The sequence below is a fragment of the Balaenoptera musculus genome, chromosome 6 (genome assembly GCF_009873245.2).
Source record: "Balaenoptera musculus isolate JJ_BM4_2016_0621 chromosome 6, mBalMus1.pri.v3, whole genome shotgun sequence".
Lineage (NCBI taxonomy): Eukaryota > Metazoa > Chordata > Mammalia > Artiodactyla > Balaenopteridae > Balaenoptera > Balaenoptera musculus.
In genome coordinates this window covers 6,716,275-6,733,977 of record NC_045790.1, presented here as the reverse complement: position 1 = coordinate 6,733,977, position 17,703 = coordinate 6,716,275, and the positions used below count along the sequence as shown (strand labels likewise).

General features: G+C 41.2%; 1 protein-coding gene across 1 annotated transcript; it reads left to right on the top strand.

Moving 5' to 3' along the window:
- The first annotated feature begins 514 nt into the window (after positions 1–514).
- Positions 515–16,922, top strand: LOC118896930 (peptidyl-prolyl cis-trans isomerase FKBP4-like). Its single transcript, XM_036855580.1, is given in 4 exon segments — positions 515–610; positions 15,674–16,208; positions 16,211–16,438; positions 16,441–16,922. Coding segments are annotated over 4 exon segments (1,341 nt in total).
- The last annotated feature ends 781 nt before the right edge of the window (positions 16,923–17,703 follow it).

The following is a 17,703-nucleotide window of genomic DNA, read 5'->3' as shown; positions in this document are numbered from 1 at the left end:
ATTCAACAAATATGTGTTCTCCCCCTATTATGTGTCAGGCATCGTGCTAGGTGGTGGGAATAAGATTGAACTGACAGCCATCGTCCATTCTCCAGTGAGGGAGATAAAATTGAACACTAAATCAATTACTTATCATTTTGACAAGTGCTAAGAAGAAAAGTATAATTGTCTAATGTCTATTTAATCTACAAGTCTGTGATTCCTTGCAATGTTAAAGGCCCATTTCTATCATCCTTCTCTTTTTACTATCAAGCGCCTCATAGAACATAAATGTTGGATAAATGTCCTGTGATACAGAAAAAAATAAGGCTTACTTACAGGTTGTTTGTATTTACTGATAAATATTAAAGGATCGTGAAATAGGTAGGTAGATAGATAGATAGACAGGTGGGTAATAGATCAAGAATGCATGAGGAAGATAATACTTACTGCTCAGTGTAACTGAACTCACAGGAGGAAAGATGATGGGAAAAAATGGGAGGGCATTTAGAGAAGTAAGAGTAGTAGAGATGAAATGGAATTAAGACTAGATTGTGATTGTGGAAAGAAAAAGAGAAATCTAGAAAATATCTGCATGAAGAATGAGTTGGACATGATGATGGAGGAGAAGGTAAGAACAGTGATATGAGATGGAGCTGCCTCTAATAGACCAGAATATCATGACCTTGGAGCAATGGTTTCAGCCTTTGCAGTGATGCAGTCACAGTCACTGCTGTTGTTGCCTACAAAGAGAGTTTTGAGGGCATTTGCACTGCAATGTGCATGTAAGACATCTTGGGGCTGAAAGAAAAATTGACTTGGGAATCATTCAACCTGTCCCTGACCACCAACCAGCTAGACCACCATTCATTTCCTTGCATCCTCTAAATAACAAGTTGTTATATTTTCCCATGTACATAATGATAAGAATTCCCTAGCTTTCCAAAAACAGACAAGTTCCAAGTGTCCTGCTGGCAAATTCCCACTGAGAATAACAGAAGCATTCAGAAACTTTAAGGAAACTCCCTTATTTGCTGCCAGAATCTTTTTTTTTTTCCAAAAAAGTGATAAAGAGCTCCTGAAATGATTTTATGATTTCAACATGATGCACTTAATTGAGTTTGCAACCAAAAACACGAGCTTTACACATTAGGATCCCAAGCAAATCTGTCTTCTCAGGAACATTTTTTAAAAAAGCATTAACATATTGTGAGAAGTGAGAGCACCCACATGTCTGCAAAACAAATGATTCAACCATTCCTCAGGAGTTCTCACAGAAGACATGTAGGCTTATCACATGAAATAAGATCAAATGAAGAGACTTAAATGTATTAGAATTCCAGACACATTCAGGTATAGTGATATCATGGGCTGCCCTCTCATATTTATTCACAGATTGGCTTTGAGGCTATTTGTCTTGAAATCCTATAACTATTAGTGCTTGGAAATTACACTGGGAAAAGGCTTTTCTTAATACATGTGACATTTAATCCTAGAATACTAGGATTATATACATAGGTATTCAACTCAGTTACGGCCTTTGAAATTATGTATTCTAATTTTGTTGACTTGTTTGTTGTCAGTCATTTTTGATCACAGACTTCTTTGGAAATCTGATACTATCTCTCAACTCTCTGCTTAGAAAACTGCACATATTCCACATGTCTGTCATACAGAAGTTTAGATTTGTCAGCTCCCTGAAAGCTATTCATAAATGATGCAACTGCTAGGGTGGGAAGGGAGGGATCCATGGACCTCAGGTGAGCCATCTCTGATTTGGCCCAAGCATCTTACCTGCAAAGGAAGAAATGAAACCCAGAGAGGCTGAAAGAGAAGTCACCCAGCAAATGGGCAGCAGAGACACCATGGAAATGGAACTTCCTCACTAACTCATGACCCCACACATTCCTACTACCTACTGGGAATTTATTTATTTATTTATTTAGTGGGTGGAGTAGCAAAGAATAGCTTTATTTCTCCACCAGGAAAAGGGGGACACAGCAGGCTCATGAACCTCAAAACTGTGTCTCAACCTGGAGGAACCTGTTGAGAGGCTTTATAGCAATGGTTCAAGGATGGGGTGCTGGTAAGGGTCAGGATGTGTGCGGAGCCTGCACTCCTTTCATCTGCCCTCAGGCGGTCTGATGAGTTTCTGTGCTTCCTTTAATCTGGTTGAAGAATGCTAACATCTTCCATTTGTTGGGGGTTTTAGTTCTGTAAAGAGCTCAAGGATATTGTTCCCTATATCCCTCGAGGCGGAACCAGGACCCGCCCCAAGGCTGCGATATTGTTTCTTGGCTGCTCCTCCCTTGTCTCTGCATCCCTTCCCTTCCCTGATTAGCAACTGTCCCAATCTGCCCTGTGGGCCCTACTGGGAATTTAAATAACCACAAACAATCACGATATTGGATGTCTGTCCATACCTCTCCCCTCCAAGGCTGGAGAGTCATGGTCAAGAGAAAGTAAGGTCAGAAGTTGGAGAGACTTGGCTTTGTTCCTGGATTGACTGACTGATTATTGCAGGACTGGATATAAAGATTTTGTCTGCATCAGTTTATCTGCGAAGTAAAAACAATTATTTCTGGCCAATTCCAACCACTTTGGACTACTGCAAGAATCAGTAAGATAATATCTATAGCATATTTCTGTACACCTGACACTAATGGAACATTGTAAATCAACTATATTTCAATAAAAATAAATAAATTAGAGGCGGAGTCAAGATGGCAGTGTGGGAAGACACGGAGTTAGCGTCTCCCCACAACTAGGGCACCTGCCGGCCGCTGGTGGGGAACTCTAACACCCAAGGAGATGGGAGGAACCCCAAAGTGAACCAGTAGGATGTAGGGGGACTGAGGGGGGAGGAGAAGTGGAGGCCAGACAGGATCAGAGCCCCTGAGGCCGGGGATCAGGAGAGGCAGGCGGGAGGGGCCCTCCAGACCCCAGACCAGAGCAGCAGGAGAGGAGGGTGTTTGCCCACCCACTCGAGCCCAGGAAGCCTGCTGGGCTCCCAGGTGAGGTGCCCTGCCCTCTGAGACCAGGAGTGGGGGGCACACCTGGGCCTCTTCTGTCCCTTGAGCCTAATCCTCACCCCCCACAGCCGCCAGGGCCTTTTCCAGCCCTGTGGGTCCTGAGCATTGGCCCCGCCCACCACCCAAAACTTGCTCTTGCTTAGGCCCTGCCCTCCACAGTCAAGGCATTGCCCCCACCCTTTTTTTTCTTTCTCTTCCTTCCTCCTCTTTTGTACTATTGTGGTACTGATGTACTTTCCAGTTGTTCATTCATCTATATTTTTAGTTTTATATTCCTTTTAACATATCTGTTAGTTTCCTAGTCTAATTTTATTTTTTATTTTTTTTAATTAAAAATAATTTTTTTTTGGCCGCCCCACATGTCTTGCGGGATCTTGGTTCAGGAGCCCAGGGTCAGGCCGAAGCTCCTGCAGTGGGAGCTCCTAGTCCAAATCACTGGCCTAACAGAGAACCTCAGGCCCCAGGGAATAGTCATTGGAGTGAGGTCTCATGGAGTTCCTCATCTCAGCACCAAGACCCAGCTCTACCCAATAGCCTACAAACTCCAGTGGTGGAAGCCTCAGGCCAAATAACCAGTAAGACAGGAACACAATCCCACTCACAAAAAAAAAAAAAAAAAATGAGACGGCAAAAAAATATGTCACAGATGAAGGAGCAAGGTAAAAACCTACAACACCAAATAAATGAAGAGGAAATAGGCAATCTACCTGAAAAAAAATTCAGAGTAATGATAGTAGAGATGATCCAGAATCTCGGAAATAGAATGGAGGCACTGATTGAGAAAATACAAGAAATGTTCAACAAAGAACTAGAAGAACTAGAGAACAAACAGAGAAGAACAACACAATAACTGAAATCAAAAATACACTAGAAGGAATCAATAACAGAATAACTGAAGCAGAAGAACGAATAAGTGAGCTGGAAGACAAAATGGTGGAAATAACTGCCAAGGAGCAGAATAAAGAAAAAACAATGAGAAGAATTGAAGACAGTCTCAGAGACCTCTGGGACAACATGAAATGCACCAACATTCGAATTATAGGGGTCCCACAAGAAGAAGAGAAAAAGAAAGGGTCTGTGAAACCATTTGAAGAGATTATAGTTGAAAATTTCCCTAACATGGGAGAGGAAATAGTCACCCAAGTCCAGGAAGCACAGAGAGTCCTATGCAGGATAAACCCTAGGAAAAACACACCAAGACACATATTAATCAAACTAACAAAAATTAAATTCAAAGAAAAAATATTAAAAGCAGCAAAGGAAAAAAAAAAAAAACATACAAAGGAATCCCCATAAGGTTATGAGCTGATTTTTCAGCAGAAACTCTGTGGGCCAGAAGGGAGTGGCAGGATATACTTAAAGTGATGAAAGAGAAAAACCTACAACCAAGATTAGTCTACCCAGCAAGGATCTCATTCAGATTTGATGGAGAAGTCAAAAGCTTTTCAGACAAGCAAAAGCTAAGAGAATTCAGCACCAACAAAACAGCTTTACAACAAATGCTAAAGAAACTTCTCTAACAGGGAAACACAAGAGGAGAAAAAGACCCACAAAAACAAACCTAAAACAATTAAGAAAATGGTAATAGGAACATACATATGATAATAACCTTGAATGTAAATGGGTTAAATGCCCCAAACGAAAGACACAGACTGGCTGAATGGATACAAAAACAAGACACGTATATATGCTGTCTACAAGAGACTCACTTCAGACCTAGGGACACATACAGACTGAAAGTGAAGGGATGGAAAAAGATATTCCATTCAAATGGAAATCAAAACAAAGCTGGAGTAGCAATACTCGTTATCAGATAAAATAGACTTTAAAATAAAGACTGTTACAAGGGATAAGGAGGAACACTACATAATGATCAAAGGATCAATCCAAGAAGAAGATATAACAATTATAAATTTTTATGGACCCAACATAGGAGCACCTCAATACATAAGGCAAATGCTAACAACCATGAAAGGAGAAATTGACCGTAATACAATAATAGTAGGGAACTTTTAACACCCCACTGACATCAATGGACAGATCATCCAAACAGAAAATAAATAAGGAAACACAAGCTTTAAATGTGTCTAAACACAATAGACCCGATAGATCTAACTGATATTTATAGAACATTCCACCCAAAAGTGGCAGAATACACTTTCTTCTCAAGTGCACACTGAACATTCTCCAGGATAGATCACATCTTGGGTCAGAAATCAAGCCTCGGAAAATTTAAGAAAATTGAAATCGTATCAAGCATCTTTTCTGACCACAACGCTATAAGACTGGAAATCAATTACAGGAAAAAAACTGTAAAAAAACATATACAGGGAGGCTAAACAGTGTGCTATAAATAACCAGGAGATCACTGAAAAAATCAAAGAAGAAATAAAAAAACACATAGAAACAAATGACGATGAAAACATGACAACCCAAAACTTATGGGACGCAGCAAAAGCAGTTCTAAGAGGGAAGTTTACAGCAATTCAATCTCACCTCAAGAAACAAGAAGTATCTCAAATAAACAATCTAACCCTACACTTAAAACAACTAGAGAAAGAAGAACAAAGAAAACCCATAGTCAGTAGAAGGAAAGAAATCATAAAGATCAGAGCAGAAATAAATGAAATAGAAACGAAGAAAACAACAGCAAAGATCAATAAAACTAAAAGCTGGTTCTTTGAGAAGATAAACAAAGTTGATAAATCCTTAGCCAGATTCATCAAGAAAAAAAAGGAGAGGATGCAAATCAATAAACTTAGAAATGAAAAACCAGAAATCACAACTGACACTGCAGAAATACAAAGGATTATAAGAGACTACTACAAACAACTATATGCCAATAAAATTGACAACCACGAAGAAATGGACAAATTCTTAGAAAGGTACAATTTTCCAAGACTGAACCAGGAAGAATTAGAAAATATAAACAGACCTATCACAAGTAATGAAATTGAAACCGCAATTAAAAATCTTCCAACAAACAAAAGTCCAGGGCCAGACGGCTTCACAGGCAAATTCTATGAAACATTTAGAGAAGAGCTAACACCAATCCTTCTCAAACTATTCCAAAAAATTGCACAGGGAGAAACACTCCCAAATTCATTCTATGAAGCCACCATCACCCTGATACCAAAACCAGAAAAAGATAACACAAAAAAAGATAATTATAGACCAATATCACTGATGAACAGAGATGCAAAAATCCTGAACAAAATACTAGCAAACAGAATCCAACAGCACACTGAAAGGATCATACACCATGATCAAGTGGGAATTATCCCAGGGATGCAAGGATTCTTCAATATACGCAAGTCAATCAATGTGATATACCACATTAACAAATTAAGTAACAAAAACCACATGATCATCTCAATAGATGAAGAAAAAGCTTTTGACAAAGTTCAACACCAATTTATGATAAAAACTCTCCAGAAAATGGGCATAGAGGGAAACTACCTCAACATAATAAAGGCCATATATGACAAACCCACAGCAAGCATCATACTCAATGGTGAAAAACTGAAAGCATTTCCACTAAGATCAGGAACAAGACAAGGATGTCCACTCTCGCCACTCTGATTCAACATAGTTACTTGTAAGTCCTAGCCACGGCAATCAGGGAAGAAAAAAGAAATAAAAGGAATGTAAATTGGAAAAAAACAAGTAAAACTGTCACTGTTTTCTGATGACATGATACTATACATAGAAAATCCTAAAGATGTCACCAGAAAACTACTAGAACTAATCAATGAATTTGGTAAGGTTGCAGGATACAAAATTAATGCACAGAAATCTCTGGCATTCCTATACATTAATGATGAAAAATCAGAAAGAGAAATTAAGGAAACACTCCCACTTACCATTGCAACAAAAAGAATAAAATACCTAGGAATAAACCTGCCTAAGGAGGTGAAAGACTTGTACACAGAAAACTATAAAACACTGATGAAAGAAATCAAAGATGACATAAACGGTTGGTGAAATGTACCATGTTCTTGGATTGGAAGAATCAATATTGTGAAAATGACTATACCACCCAAAACAATCTACAGATTCAATGCGATCCCTATCAAACTACCAATGGCATTCTTCACAGAATTAGAACAAAAAATTTTACAATTCGTATGGAAACATAAAAGACCCTGAATAGCCAAAGCAATCTTGAGAAAGAAAAACAGAGTTGGAGGAATCAGGCTTCCTGACTTCAAACTATACCACAAAGCTACAGTAATCATGACAGTATGGTACTGGCACAAAAACAGAAACATAGATCAATGGTACAGGATAGAATGCCCAGTGATAAACCCATGCACATATGGGCACCTAATTTATGACAGAGGAGGCAAGAATATACAATGGAGAAAAGACAGCCTCTTCAATAAGTGCTGCTGGGAAAACTGAACAGCTACATGTAAAAGAATGAAATTAGAACACTCCCTAACACCATACACAAAAATAAACTCACAGTGGATTAAAGACCTAAATGTAAGGTCAGACACTATAAAACTCTTAGAGGAAAACATAGGCAGAACACTCTATGACATAAATCACAGCAAGATCCTTTTTGACCCACCTCCTAGAGAAATGGAAATAAAAAAAAAAAAAAAAACAAATGGGACCTAATGAAACTTAAAAGCTTTTGCACAGCAAAGGAAACCATAAATAAGACAAAAAGACAACCCTCAGAATGGGAGAAAATATTTGCTAATGAAACAACAGACAAAGGATTAATCTCCAAAATATATAAACAGCTCATGCGGCTCAATATCAAAAAAAAACAAACAATCCACTTAAAAAATGGGTGGAAGACCTAAACAGACATTTCACATAGGAAGACATACAGATGGCCAAGAGGCACATGACAAGATGCTCAACATCACTAATTATTAGAGAAATGCAAATCAAAACTACAGTGAGGTATCACCTCACACCGGTCAGAATGGCCATCAGCAAAAAATCTACAAGCAATAAATACTGGAGAGGGTGTGGAGAAAAGGGAACCCTCTTGCACTGTTGGTGGGAATGTAAATTGATACAACCATTATGGAAAACAGTACGGAGGTTCCTTAAAAAACTAAAAATAGAACAACCACATGAGTCAGCAATCCCACTACTGGGCGTATACCCTGAGAAAACCATAATTCAGAAAGAGACATGTACCACAATGTTCCTTGCAGCTCTATTTACAATAGCCAGGACATGGAAGCAACCTAAGTGTCCATTAACAGATGAATGGATAAAGAAGATGTGGCACATATATACAATGGAATATTACTCAGCCATAAAAAGATACGAAATTGAGTTATTTGTAGTAAGATGGATGGACCTAGAGTCTGTCAGACAGAGTGAAGTAAGTCAGAACGAGAAAAACTAATACCATATGCTAACGCATATATATGGAATCTTAAAAAAAAAAAAAATGGTACTGATGAACCTAGTGGCAGGGCAGGAATAAAGAGGCAGACATAGAGAATGGACTTGAGGACATGGGGTGGGAGGTCAAAGGTGGGGCAAAGTGAGAGTAGCATCGACATATATACAGTATGGAATGTAAAAAATAGTTGGCTGGTGGGAAGCAGCACCATAGCACAGGGAGATCGGCTCGGTGCTTTGCAATGACCTAGAGGGGTGCGATAGGGAGGGTGGGAGGGAGACGCAAGAGGGAGGGGATATGGGGACACGTGTATGCATATGGCTGATTCACTTTGTTGTGCAACAGAAACTAACACAGTAATGTGAAGCAATTATACTCCAATAAAGATCTATTAAAAAAATTTAAAACTAATAAATAAATAAAATCACAGAATTAAAAAATATCTATGGCATATAATCGAAAGCATATAACTTCAGGGGGGAATGTCCTCAGAAAACAGCAATAGTAACTTGTGTTTTGCAGAGCCTTACAACCTAGTGTTTCAACTGTGAAGTAACAAGTTTGGTACAAATAAGTTCGCCCTTATTCTCATGTTCACTGCAGATGTGAATAAGACACTACACTTACTTAAAGTCTCAAGCTGTGCCCCGATGTTCTCCTATGAAAGCCATCCATCTCTGCTGCTGGAGCCTCCCCTCCTCCTTTGGCTCCAGTCTCTCATGGGGAGGCATCTGAAACTGAGATGCCTTATCCCTGCTGCTGCTGCTTCTGCTTCCTACTCATACCATCTCCCCACCAAAGCGGTCATCAACGTCCCATGCTGGGGTGTGACTGGCACCATTTTTACTGAGATCCCAAAAGATGACCCAGTGTCACATTACCCCACTCTAGATTCACCCCATTGAAGGGCAGACCACACCCTATTTTATTCATCCCAAAGCAAGGCTACTTAGCATTCCTAATGTCCCAGAGATTTTTCTATTTCTAGTAGCTGGTGCATGCTTGGTGTCAAATAAATGCTGATGGCAATGCATTATGAAGAGCACTGACGTTGCAATATGATTATTGTTTCAATGTGGGAGTATAATCCCTGGACTATGTTGCCAGTAAACACATTGAGTCTGGATCATACTGGTGAAATAAATACAAAAATATCAGACTCCAAAATAGATTTATCTAAAATGATAATTAAATGTGTCAGCTTATAAAAATATTTTTCATTTCTTAAATTGCAATTTCTGAGAAAGTTCTTTGAGAAACTCTGTTGAATACATATAATTATTTAAATTGTGAACTTGGCTTCATGCTAGTAATACAATAATAGATATTTTTGCTCTGCATTGGGGATCTTTTGGACCAAAAGATATTAAACTGGAAAAACGGGATATTTCACAATGAAAATCCGTGTATGAGCTTAAGAAAGACATGGGGAAAGTCAGCTGCAAATGAATTTAGAGACGATATTCAGAGTTAGGGTTTCCTTTCTTTACAAGTTTCATAACTGAGGTAATCACACTTAATCCAGAGAAAGAACTGGAAGTTTTTACTATTCCAATTTATTTCTCCAAGGTCTTAATAAACGTTTTACTGATGTATGGAACAAATATAAACAGAAGTATGTGTTAGACACTGCTGTTCACAGAGAATACAGTGCTGGACAAGCAAAAATGCAAACCACACTTCCGGGCAACCTGCAGTCACGTGAGAAATACAAATAGACAATTACCTGGTGACAAATGTTAAGACTGGGGCCTTATTCTTCCAGAAGTAAGTGCCAACGAAGGTTGAAAAATAATAGACTTTAGGCAAAGGAAGAAGGTGCTTAAAGTAGATAGTGTAGTGTGTGTACAAAGACCCAGAATTGAGAGTGAAGATTTGAAGAAGTAAAATCTCTTCTCTTTCAGGAGAAGCCCCCATGAGTACAATAGTGAATGAAGGTGGTACCCAACCTCCCACTACAGAATCCAAAGGGAGAAGACATTTCACACACTGATGATTGGAACCCAGGCACAAGGGTCCCAATCAGTAGACTGTCTTACCTATTATTTTTAATTTGGACCAAATGAGACAATGAGTAAGGGATGATTAGGATTAATGGTGCAAAAATTAGACCCAATGGCACCAGCCACAGCCAAGCAGTGGCCGTGGTCCCAGCAGCTGTGGTCTGTAATTCCAAAACAGACTCACCTGCAGCTTTGATTCCATCTGTCAGGCTCTCTTCAATTCTCTGAACCCCTTGCATTATTCCAGAAAGTCCCAGTTTTGCCATAACACGGAGATTTGATTTCTCTTATGAGCAAAAATCCTGATTAATACAGATATGAAAAATAGGAAGAGGGGTTCAAGAAATGAAAACGTGGGGAATCTAGGATTTACTATCCAATTGAGGGGAGAATACAGAGAGGTAGTCTCCTTAATATTCCTGAATGGGAATCTGGCAGCCCATGGAAACAGTGGTGAAACAGCTAAATGAATGCATCTATACCTTTCTTGATAGCTTCAATTTATTCCTGAAAACTTTGCCGCTAAATATAAAGCCATTAAGTTTTTTTAATTGTTATGAATTTCAATGGAACAAATTATGATTTATTTCATCCCAAACTAAGACACCCAAACAATTTTCACTTGATAGAAAGATGTATCAACTGCACACTGAAAACAAGTTTATATAATGATAAAAATTGAAAATAAATATTTATTCATAAAATTAGTGCAATGAAGGTTTAATATCCTCACCACAAAAGGAAGAGTAGACTAGGACGTGGATGGCAAGTAGTGGGGGGAGGGTTTGAAGCAGCCATTCTTTGGAAGGTACACTCTTCTTTTGCGCCATTTTATTCACTAGTTTTCAATGTCAAACTGCACTGCAAAATTATGTTATACCATAGAAACCACTTTTAGAACAACAGAATTTTGTGCATGAGAGTTCTTTAAAGAACAGAAACAGTACCTGCACAGAACTGACTCGTGAGTCACCCCCTTTCCCTTGGCGTACGTTCACAAAGAACAATTCTGAATTCATCTAAATGTTGTTCTATATAATATTCTATACAATATTCTCAGACACTCAACTGTTGTGTCAGTCTATGGTTGAGTATATCTTTGAAACTATAATGTGAAAATATTCCTTCTCGTAGTATATATCTTTAGCACATTTGGGGGAAAAAATAGTCATTGCACTAAAAAAGAAATGAGTCATTCACAAAGAGGTAAACTTTTTAAGAGACGGTATAAAAAAAAATTTATAAACAAACAGTTGTTAGGAGGAAAACCTGTAAGCCTGTGGTGTTCTAGGATGAAGTACTTTCTGGGGTAAGGCTTTGGGGGATCGAATTGCTCAGCCCATAGAATCCGTGAAGTGCATGCAGACTACAAAGACCGAGGGTGAGAAGGGTTAATCTATTGTCACTAGACAGTTTATTGAAGAGAAGAGGATTCTGAAACAGGACTTGGATCCTGTTGTTCCAGAGGAGAAGCTGAGACTTGAAGATGAGAGAGCCGGGCATGGAGTTTTTGGGGCCCCCAGCAAGAGGTAGACCCACAAAGCTTCATGGATATACACAGAGATGCATGATAGGGTATTCACCAATGTCAGTGTTAGCTCAGGGTAAAGAGCTTTTGTATTATTTTTCCTTTCTACTTACATGTATCTGTAGTGATAATTTTTTTTACAATAAACTATATCACTCCTATAACGAAAAAAAATCATAACCCTTTTCAATTCTGAAATAGAATGTAAACAGAAAAATATCCATTCACCCAAGAGTTTAAAAGTCTAAATTCTTGGCTCACCTCAAAGACATTCAGAAACCCAGGGACTTTCTAAAACCATTCAAAATGATTCTTTAGCTCAGGCAGCTGCAGGGCTGTAGTGGCCAAAGATTTATCCTGTGGGCTGTCAGACTGTAGTATCAGTTGAATTCCCTCAGCCAAGTCTCATAAAGATCGTCATGGCTGGGCTTCCCTGGTACACAGTGGTTAAGAATCCGCCTGCCAATGCAGGGGACATGGATTCGAGTCCTGGTCCGGGAAGATCCCACATGCCGCAGAGCAACTAAGCCTGTGAGCCACAACTACTGAAGCCCATGTGCCTTAGAGACCGTGATCCTCAACAAGAGAAGCCACCACAATGAGAAGCCCGCGCACCACAATGCAGAGCAGCCCCCGTTCGCTGCAACTAGAGAAAGCCCGTGCGCAGCAACGAAGACCCAACACAGCCAAAAATAAATAAATAAACTAATTAAAAAAAAAAAAAAGATCGTCATGGCTGACACTTAGAAAATCCTATGTTCAGGGCACTGTGCTAAGTGCTATATTTGTATCATCATATTTAATATTCAGTAGAATCCTTTTAAGTATTATTGTCTTCTCTGTTTCACAGATTAGGAAACAAAGGTACAGAGAACTTAAGTAAACTGCCATAGGTCAAATAGCTGGTAATGGTGGAGCTACGGTTAAAGCAATCAGACTGATTCCATAGTCCATATTCCTAACCATACATAATACAACACACGGGTCAGGATTAACTGAGCACTAGAGAATTGAAATGGGGTTATACAGGATTTGGAGTTCTGTGTGCTCCCTGAAACTCCAACCACCCAATGAGCCTCCTTTTGTCCATGGAATCGAAATTTAGACCTTTGTGTTATAAAGATGTTCTTCTCACGGGACTTCTCCGGTGGTCCAGTGGTTAGGACTCCCTGCTCCCAATACAGGCGGCCCGGGTTTGATCCCTGGGCAGGGAACTAGATCCCGCATGCCGCAACTAAAGATCCCACACGAGACAAAGAAGATCCCACGTGCCGCAACTAAGACCCAGCACAGCCAAATAAATAAATTAATTAATTAATTTTAAAAAAGATGTTCTTCTCTTGCTTGAAAATGTTGCTGCACCCTGATCTGAAGCAGTCTTCATGGTGAAAAAGCCAGTCCTCATGGTGAATCCCTCCTTACCCGACTGGATTCCGTAACTAGAGTCAGCTGAAACAAACCCCTCTTGACTTTCAGGATACCATGATGCCATTTTGGTTCTCTCTTATTTCCTCAACCTTTAAATATTAGAGTGTCTCACAGCCCTCTTTAGCCCTCTTCCCTTTCCTATCCATGTTCTCTCCCTAAGTGGTCCTAACCAGTTCCCTGCCTAAAAATACCATCTACCTGCTGAACCGCAAACCCACATACCCAAACCCACACCTAACTTCCTGACACTTCCTTTACAAGGTCCAGCAGGCATCTCAAACCACACTTGTGCAAATTTGAGTTCCTGATAATCGCTCCCCAAATAGCTCCTCATACAGTCTCCCCATTTCAGTAAAGGAATTCATCATTTTTTCGCTTACTCAGCCAAAATTCCTGAGGTCCTCTTGGACACCTCTCTTTCTGTTACACCCCCCATGTGAAGCCTGTTAGCTCCTTTTTCAATATATGTCTAGAATCTGAGACTCCTAACTACCCCCACTGCCACGACACTGGTCCAGGCCACCATAATCTCTTTACTGAAGTACTGCAATAACCTCCTGATGGTCTCCCTAGTCCTGCACTTGGTCAACTTTACCGCCCCTCTCCCCAGCTCCAAAACACACTCTAGTCTCATAAGAGCAGCAAGGACAATCCTGACAGATGTAAATCATATCATGTCACTCCTTTGCTCAAAACCTTCCCTATGGCTTCCTGTCTCAAGCAGAACATAAGCCGAAGTCCTTACTAGGACTTATAAGGCCCTACATGATCTGGTCCCCGGTACCTTTCAGACTTCGTGTCCTAATTCTTTCCTCTAATTCATTCTGTTTAAGGCACATTGGCCTATTTAACATTCCCCTAATTTATAGGCACACTCCCACCCCAGGGCCTTTGCACTTGACATTCCCTCTACCATATATACCTCAGATACACATGTGGCTAACTATCTCATGTCTTTCTTTTTTCACTCAAAACTCACATTCTCTCAATGTGAGCTTTCCTGGGGGCCACCCTGCTTAAAATGTCACATTTATCCCTTACATTTCCTTCCATGCATTATTTCTCTCCTTAGCTCTTAGAGCCATCAAATATAACATGATACACATTTTATTTGTTTGTCTTGTTTATTGTATGTCTCCTCCACTATAACAAAAGTTTCATGAGGACAGGGATTTGTACTCACTCTGTTTCTTTTCGTATTTCCACTTCTGAGAATGTACCTGGCATGGGGTTGGCACGTCAAAGATAGGTGTTGACTTCATAAAGAGATGCTCCACAATGTCGATTACAGAACCAAACCTCACAGTGTGATAAATATATTTATTGAGGACATCTCAACCTTTGAAAGTCAGGCAAAATTGTGTCAAGTCGTGTATCCCGCGTTCTACGAGAATCTAGCGCCCTCAGCAAGATTTCCGAGAACTCCCCGGTGTTAATACCTTCACGGTTACTCTGTTACCAATGACTGTTGATGTCATTGCCATTTGATCCCCTATAACTATTCTCTGTCCCCTGCTCTGTGACAAACCGAGACACAGAAAGCAACAACTTTCGCTTCACACCCCTACAAACGCTGACCCATTGTGTGTGTATCTGTAATATGTCTAACTTATAATTTGCAATGACAGAAGTGTATTTACGTGGCTTCAAAAAAAGTTAACATTTAATATTAGACATCCTCAATCTTTATACTTCTTCGACCTGCCTTCAACACTGTCTCACTGTCCGTTTTCCTCCATGGCCGTCTGTCATGCTACTGGGCCATTTCTCCGTTCCTTTCTCCTCAATTCTCTCACTCTTTTCACCATTCTTTTCCTAACATCTGTTCTTTGTTTTTCGAGAGAATATTGCCTCTCCCTCTTTGTATTTTCTTATGATCCATGCCATTAAGTTTTCACATTATACTAAAAAATAGCTTCTCAAGTTTTATCATTTTACGCAAAAGACAATTCCTCTTCATCACGGGAAATTCAATGCCAGCTTTTAAAAGTCTTTGCATCCAAGAGTCCTGGGCAGTGGAGGCAATGGCAGCTGCCTAAGCAAAACCTCTTCAAACAACCTCCAAACGACAAGAAGAATAAATGACACCACACAAAACTCACACCTTTGGCGTAACTAGAAGACAGACAATCTTACACGCTGCAGATTACCTGTAAGTAGGAAAACAAGCACCAACTTCCAGCAGAGTCAACTTCACAGAGAGCAAAGGGGTTCTGAAAACAATGCACAAGAAAGATAAGAGAGGAGTGAGATAAAACCACTCCCGGGGGGACGGGCGGGGAGGCGTTGGCGGGGGCGAGGGCGAGGGCTGGCCCGGGGTTCCCAGGGTCCCAGGACCGGGGCGGGGCCAGGCGGAGGGCGGGAGGAACGAACCAGAAACCGCCTTTCGCAGAAAGGAGCGCCAGAGCCCGAACCGGCCGCCGTCTCTAGAAAGTTCTCCCCCCGGCGTCCCTCGCGGCCGGCCGGCTCCTCCCAGCCTCCTCCCCCCGCCCCCCTCCGCGGCGGTGGGACCAATCGCTCCCCGGGCCGCCCAAGACCCGCCTTGTGCCACATCCCCTGCGAGCCAGAATACGCCTACGGTTCTGCGGGCCGCGCTCCCGAGGTCCCTCCCCAGGCCACGCTTGTGTTCCAGGTGGAGGGGCGCCGTCGTGGAGGTGGCACCGGAAGGTACTCCAGAAACCAGATCTTTGACCGCCGGGAGGTCGGCGAGGCCGAGAGTGTGGATCTGCCTTGTGCGCTGGAGAAAGCCTTTCAGCGCAAGGAAAAAGGAGAACGTTCCATTGTGTGTCTCAAGCCCAGCTGTGCTTTTGGCAGTGTTGGGAAGGAAAAGTTCCAGATCCCCCCAAATGCTGAGCTGAAATATAACTCAAGAGTTTTGGGAAGGCCAAGGAGTCCCAGGAGATGAGTTCAGAGAAGCTGGAGCAGAGCACCATAGTGAAGGAGCAGGGCACCGTGGGCTTCCGGGAAGGCAAGTACAAGCAAGCTCTGCTGCGGTACAAGAAGATTGTGTCCTGGCTGGAATTTGAGTCGACTTCCTCTAATGAGGACGCACAGGAGGCACCGGCCCTTCGGCTGGCCTCGCACCTCAGCCTGGCATGTGTCATGTGAAGCGGCAAGCCTTGTCTGCTGCCGCTGAAAATTGTAACAAGGACCTGGAACCGCACAGCAACCATGAGAAGGGCCTTTTCCGCCAGGGAGAGGCCCACCTGGCGGTGAACGGCTTTGACTCGTCACGGGCTGACTTCCAGAAGGTCCTGCAGCTCTACCCCAGCCGCAAAGCTGCCAAGGCCCAGCAGCGGATCCGCAAGGAGCTTGAATGGGAGAAGAAGCTCTATGACAACATATTTGAGAGGCTAGCTGGGGAGGAGAGCAAGGCCAAGGCCACGGTCACTGCAGGAGACCAGCCCGCTGACACGGAGGTGAAGGACGGGCCGAAGAACCGTGTGGCAGGAGGCCAGCCTCAGGTGGAGGCAGAATTGTGGCCTTGCCCAGCCCTGCTCCCGGCTGCCTGCCCCCCAGCTCCCTACCCCACAGCTCCCTACCCTACTCCCCCCTGTTGGTTCTGTAAAAACTGAAGAATTTTGAGTGAATTAGACCTTTATTTTTCTAAAAAACAAAAAACGAAAAAAGCATCCCCAAAGAAAGAACGTGTATCCTTAAGTGTGAAAATATTGAAGAAAGAATCCTGATGTTGATGGTAACAGATTCAATGTGTACATTGAATTCAGTAAGAGTCCATGAATCCATATATATATTAATTAATCAATTAAAACTAAACAAATGGGAGGTGGAGGAGGAAGTCTTACTCCTTTAACTAGAATATCAACTGATAAATGTGGGAGGAACGATAGAAAAATGACCATTTTGCAACCATTATAATAAAAATTGATTTAAGCAGAAGCTATCAATGAATGCTTAGAGTAGGTGAAAGTTTGGGGAATAAAGGATATTTACATTGCCTTAAAATATTTATTTTCAAATTATGTATTAATTAACCGAGGAGGAAATAGTGACTTGACGGTGGAGAAACCTGGCAGAGCCATCACAGCCATGTGATTACAGCCAACACCACCAATAATGGAACAAATGACATCGAGTGCCTCTTGATGTGATGCCCTGAGAAGGACACAATGTCACATCTGTTTGCTTATACAACGTGTATAACCTGAATCTCATCAGAGGAAACCTCAGGGAAACTCAAATTGATGGCCGTTCTACAAATAATAGGTGCTCTTTGAAACTGCCAACATTACGAGAGAAAAAGGAAGACTGATGGGTGTTATTCCAGATAAAAGGACATGTAAGACACATGACAACTAAGGGTAATTCATAACTCTGGGTATCTTAGGCCAGGAA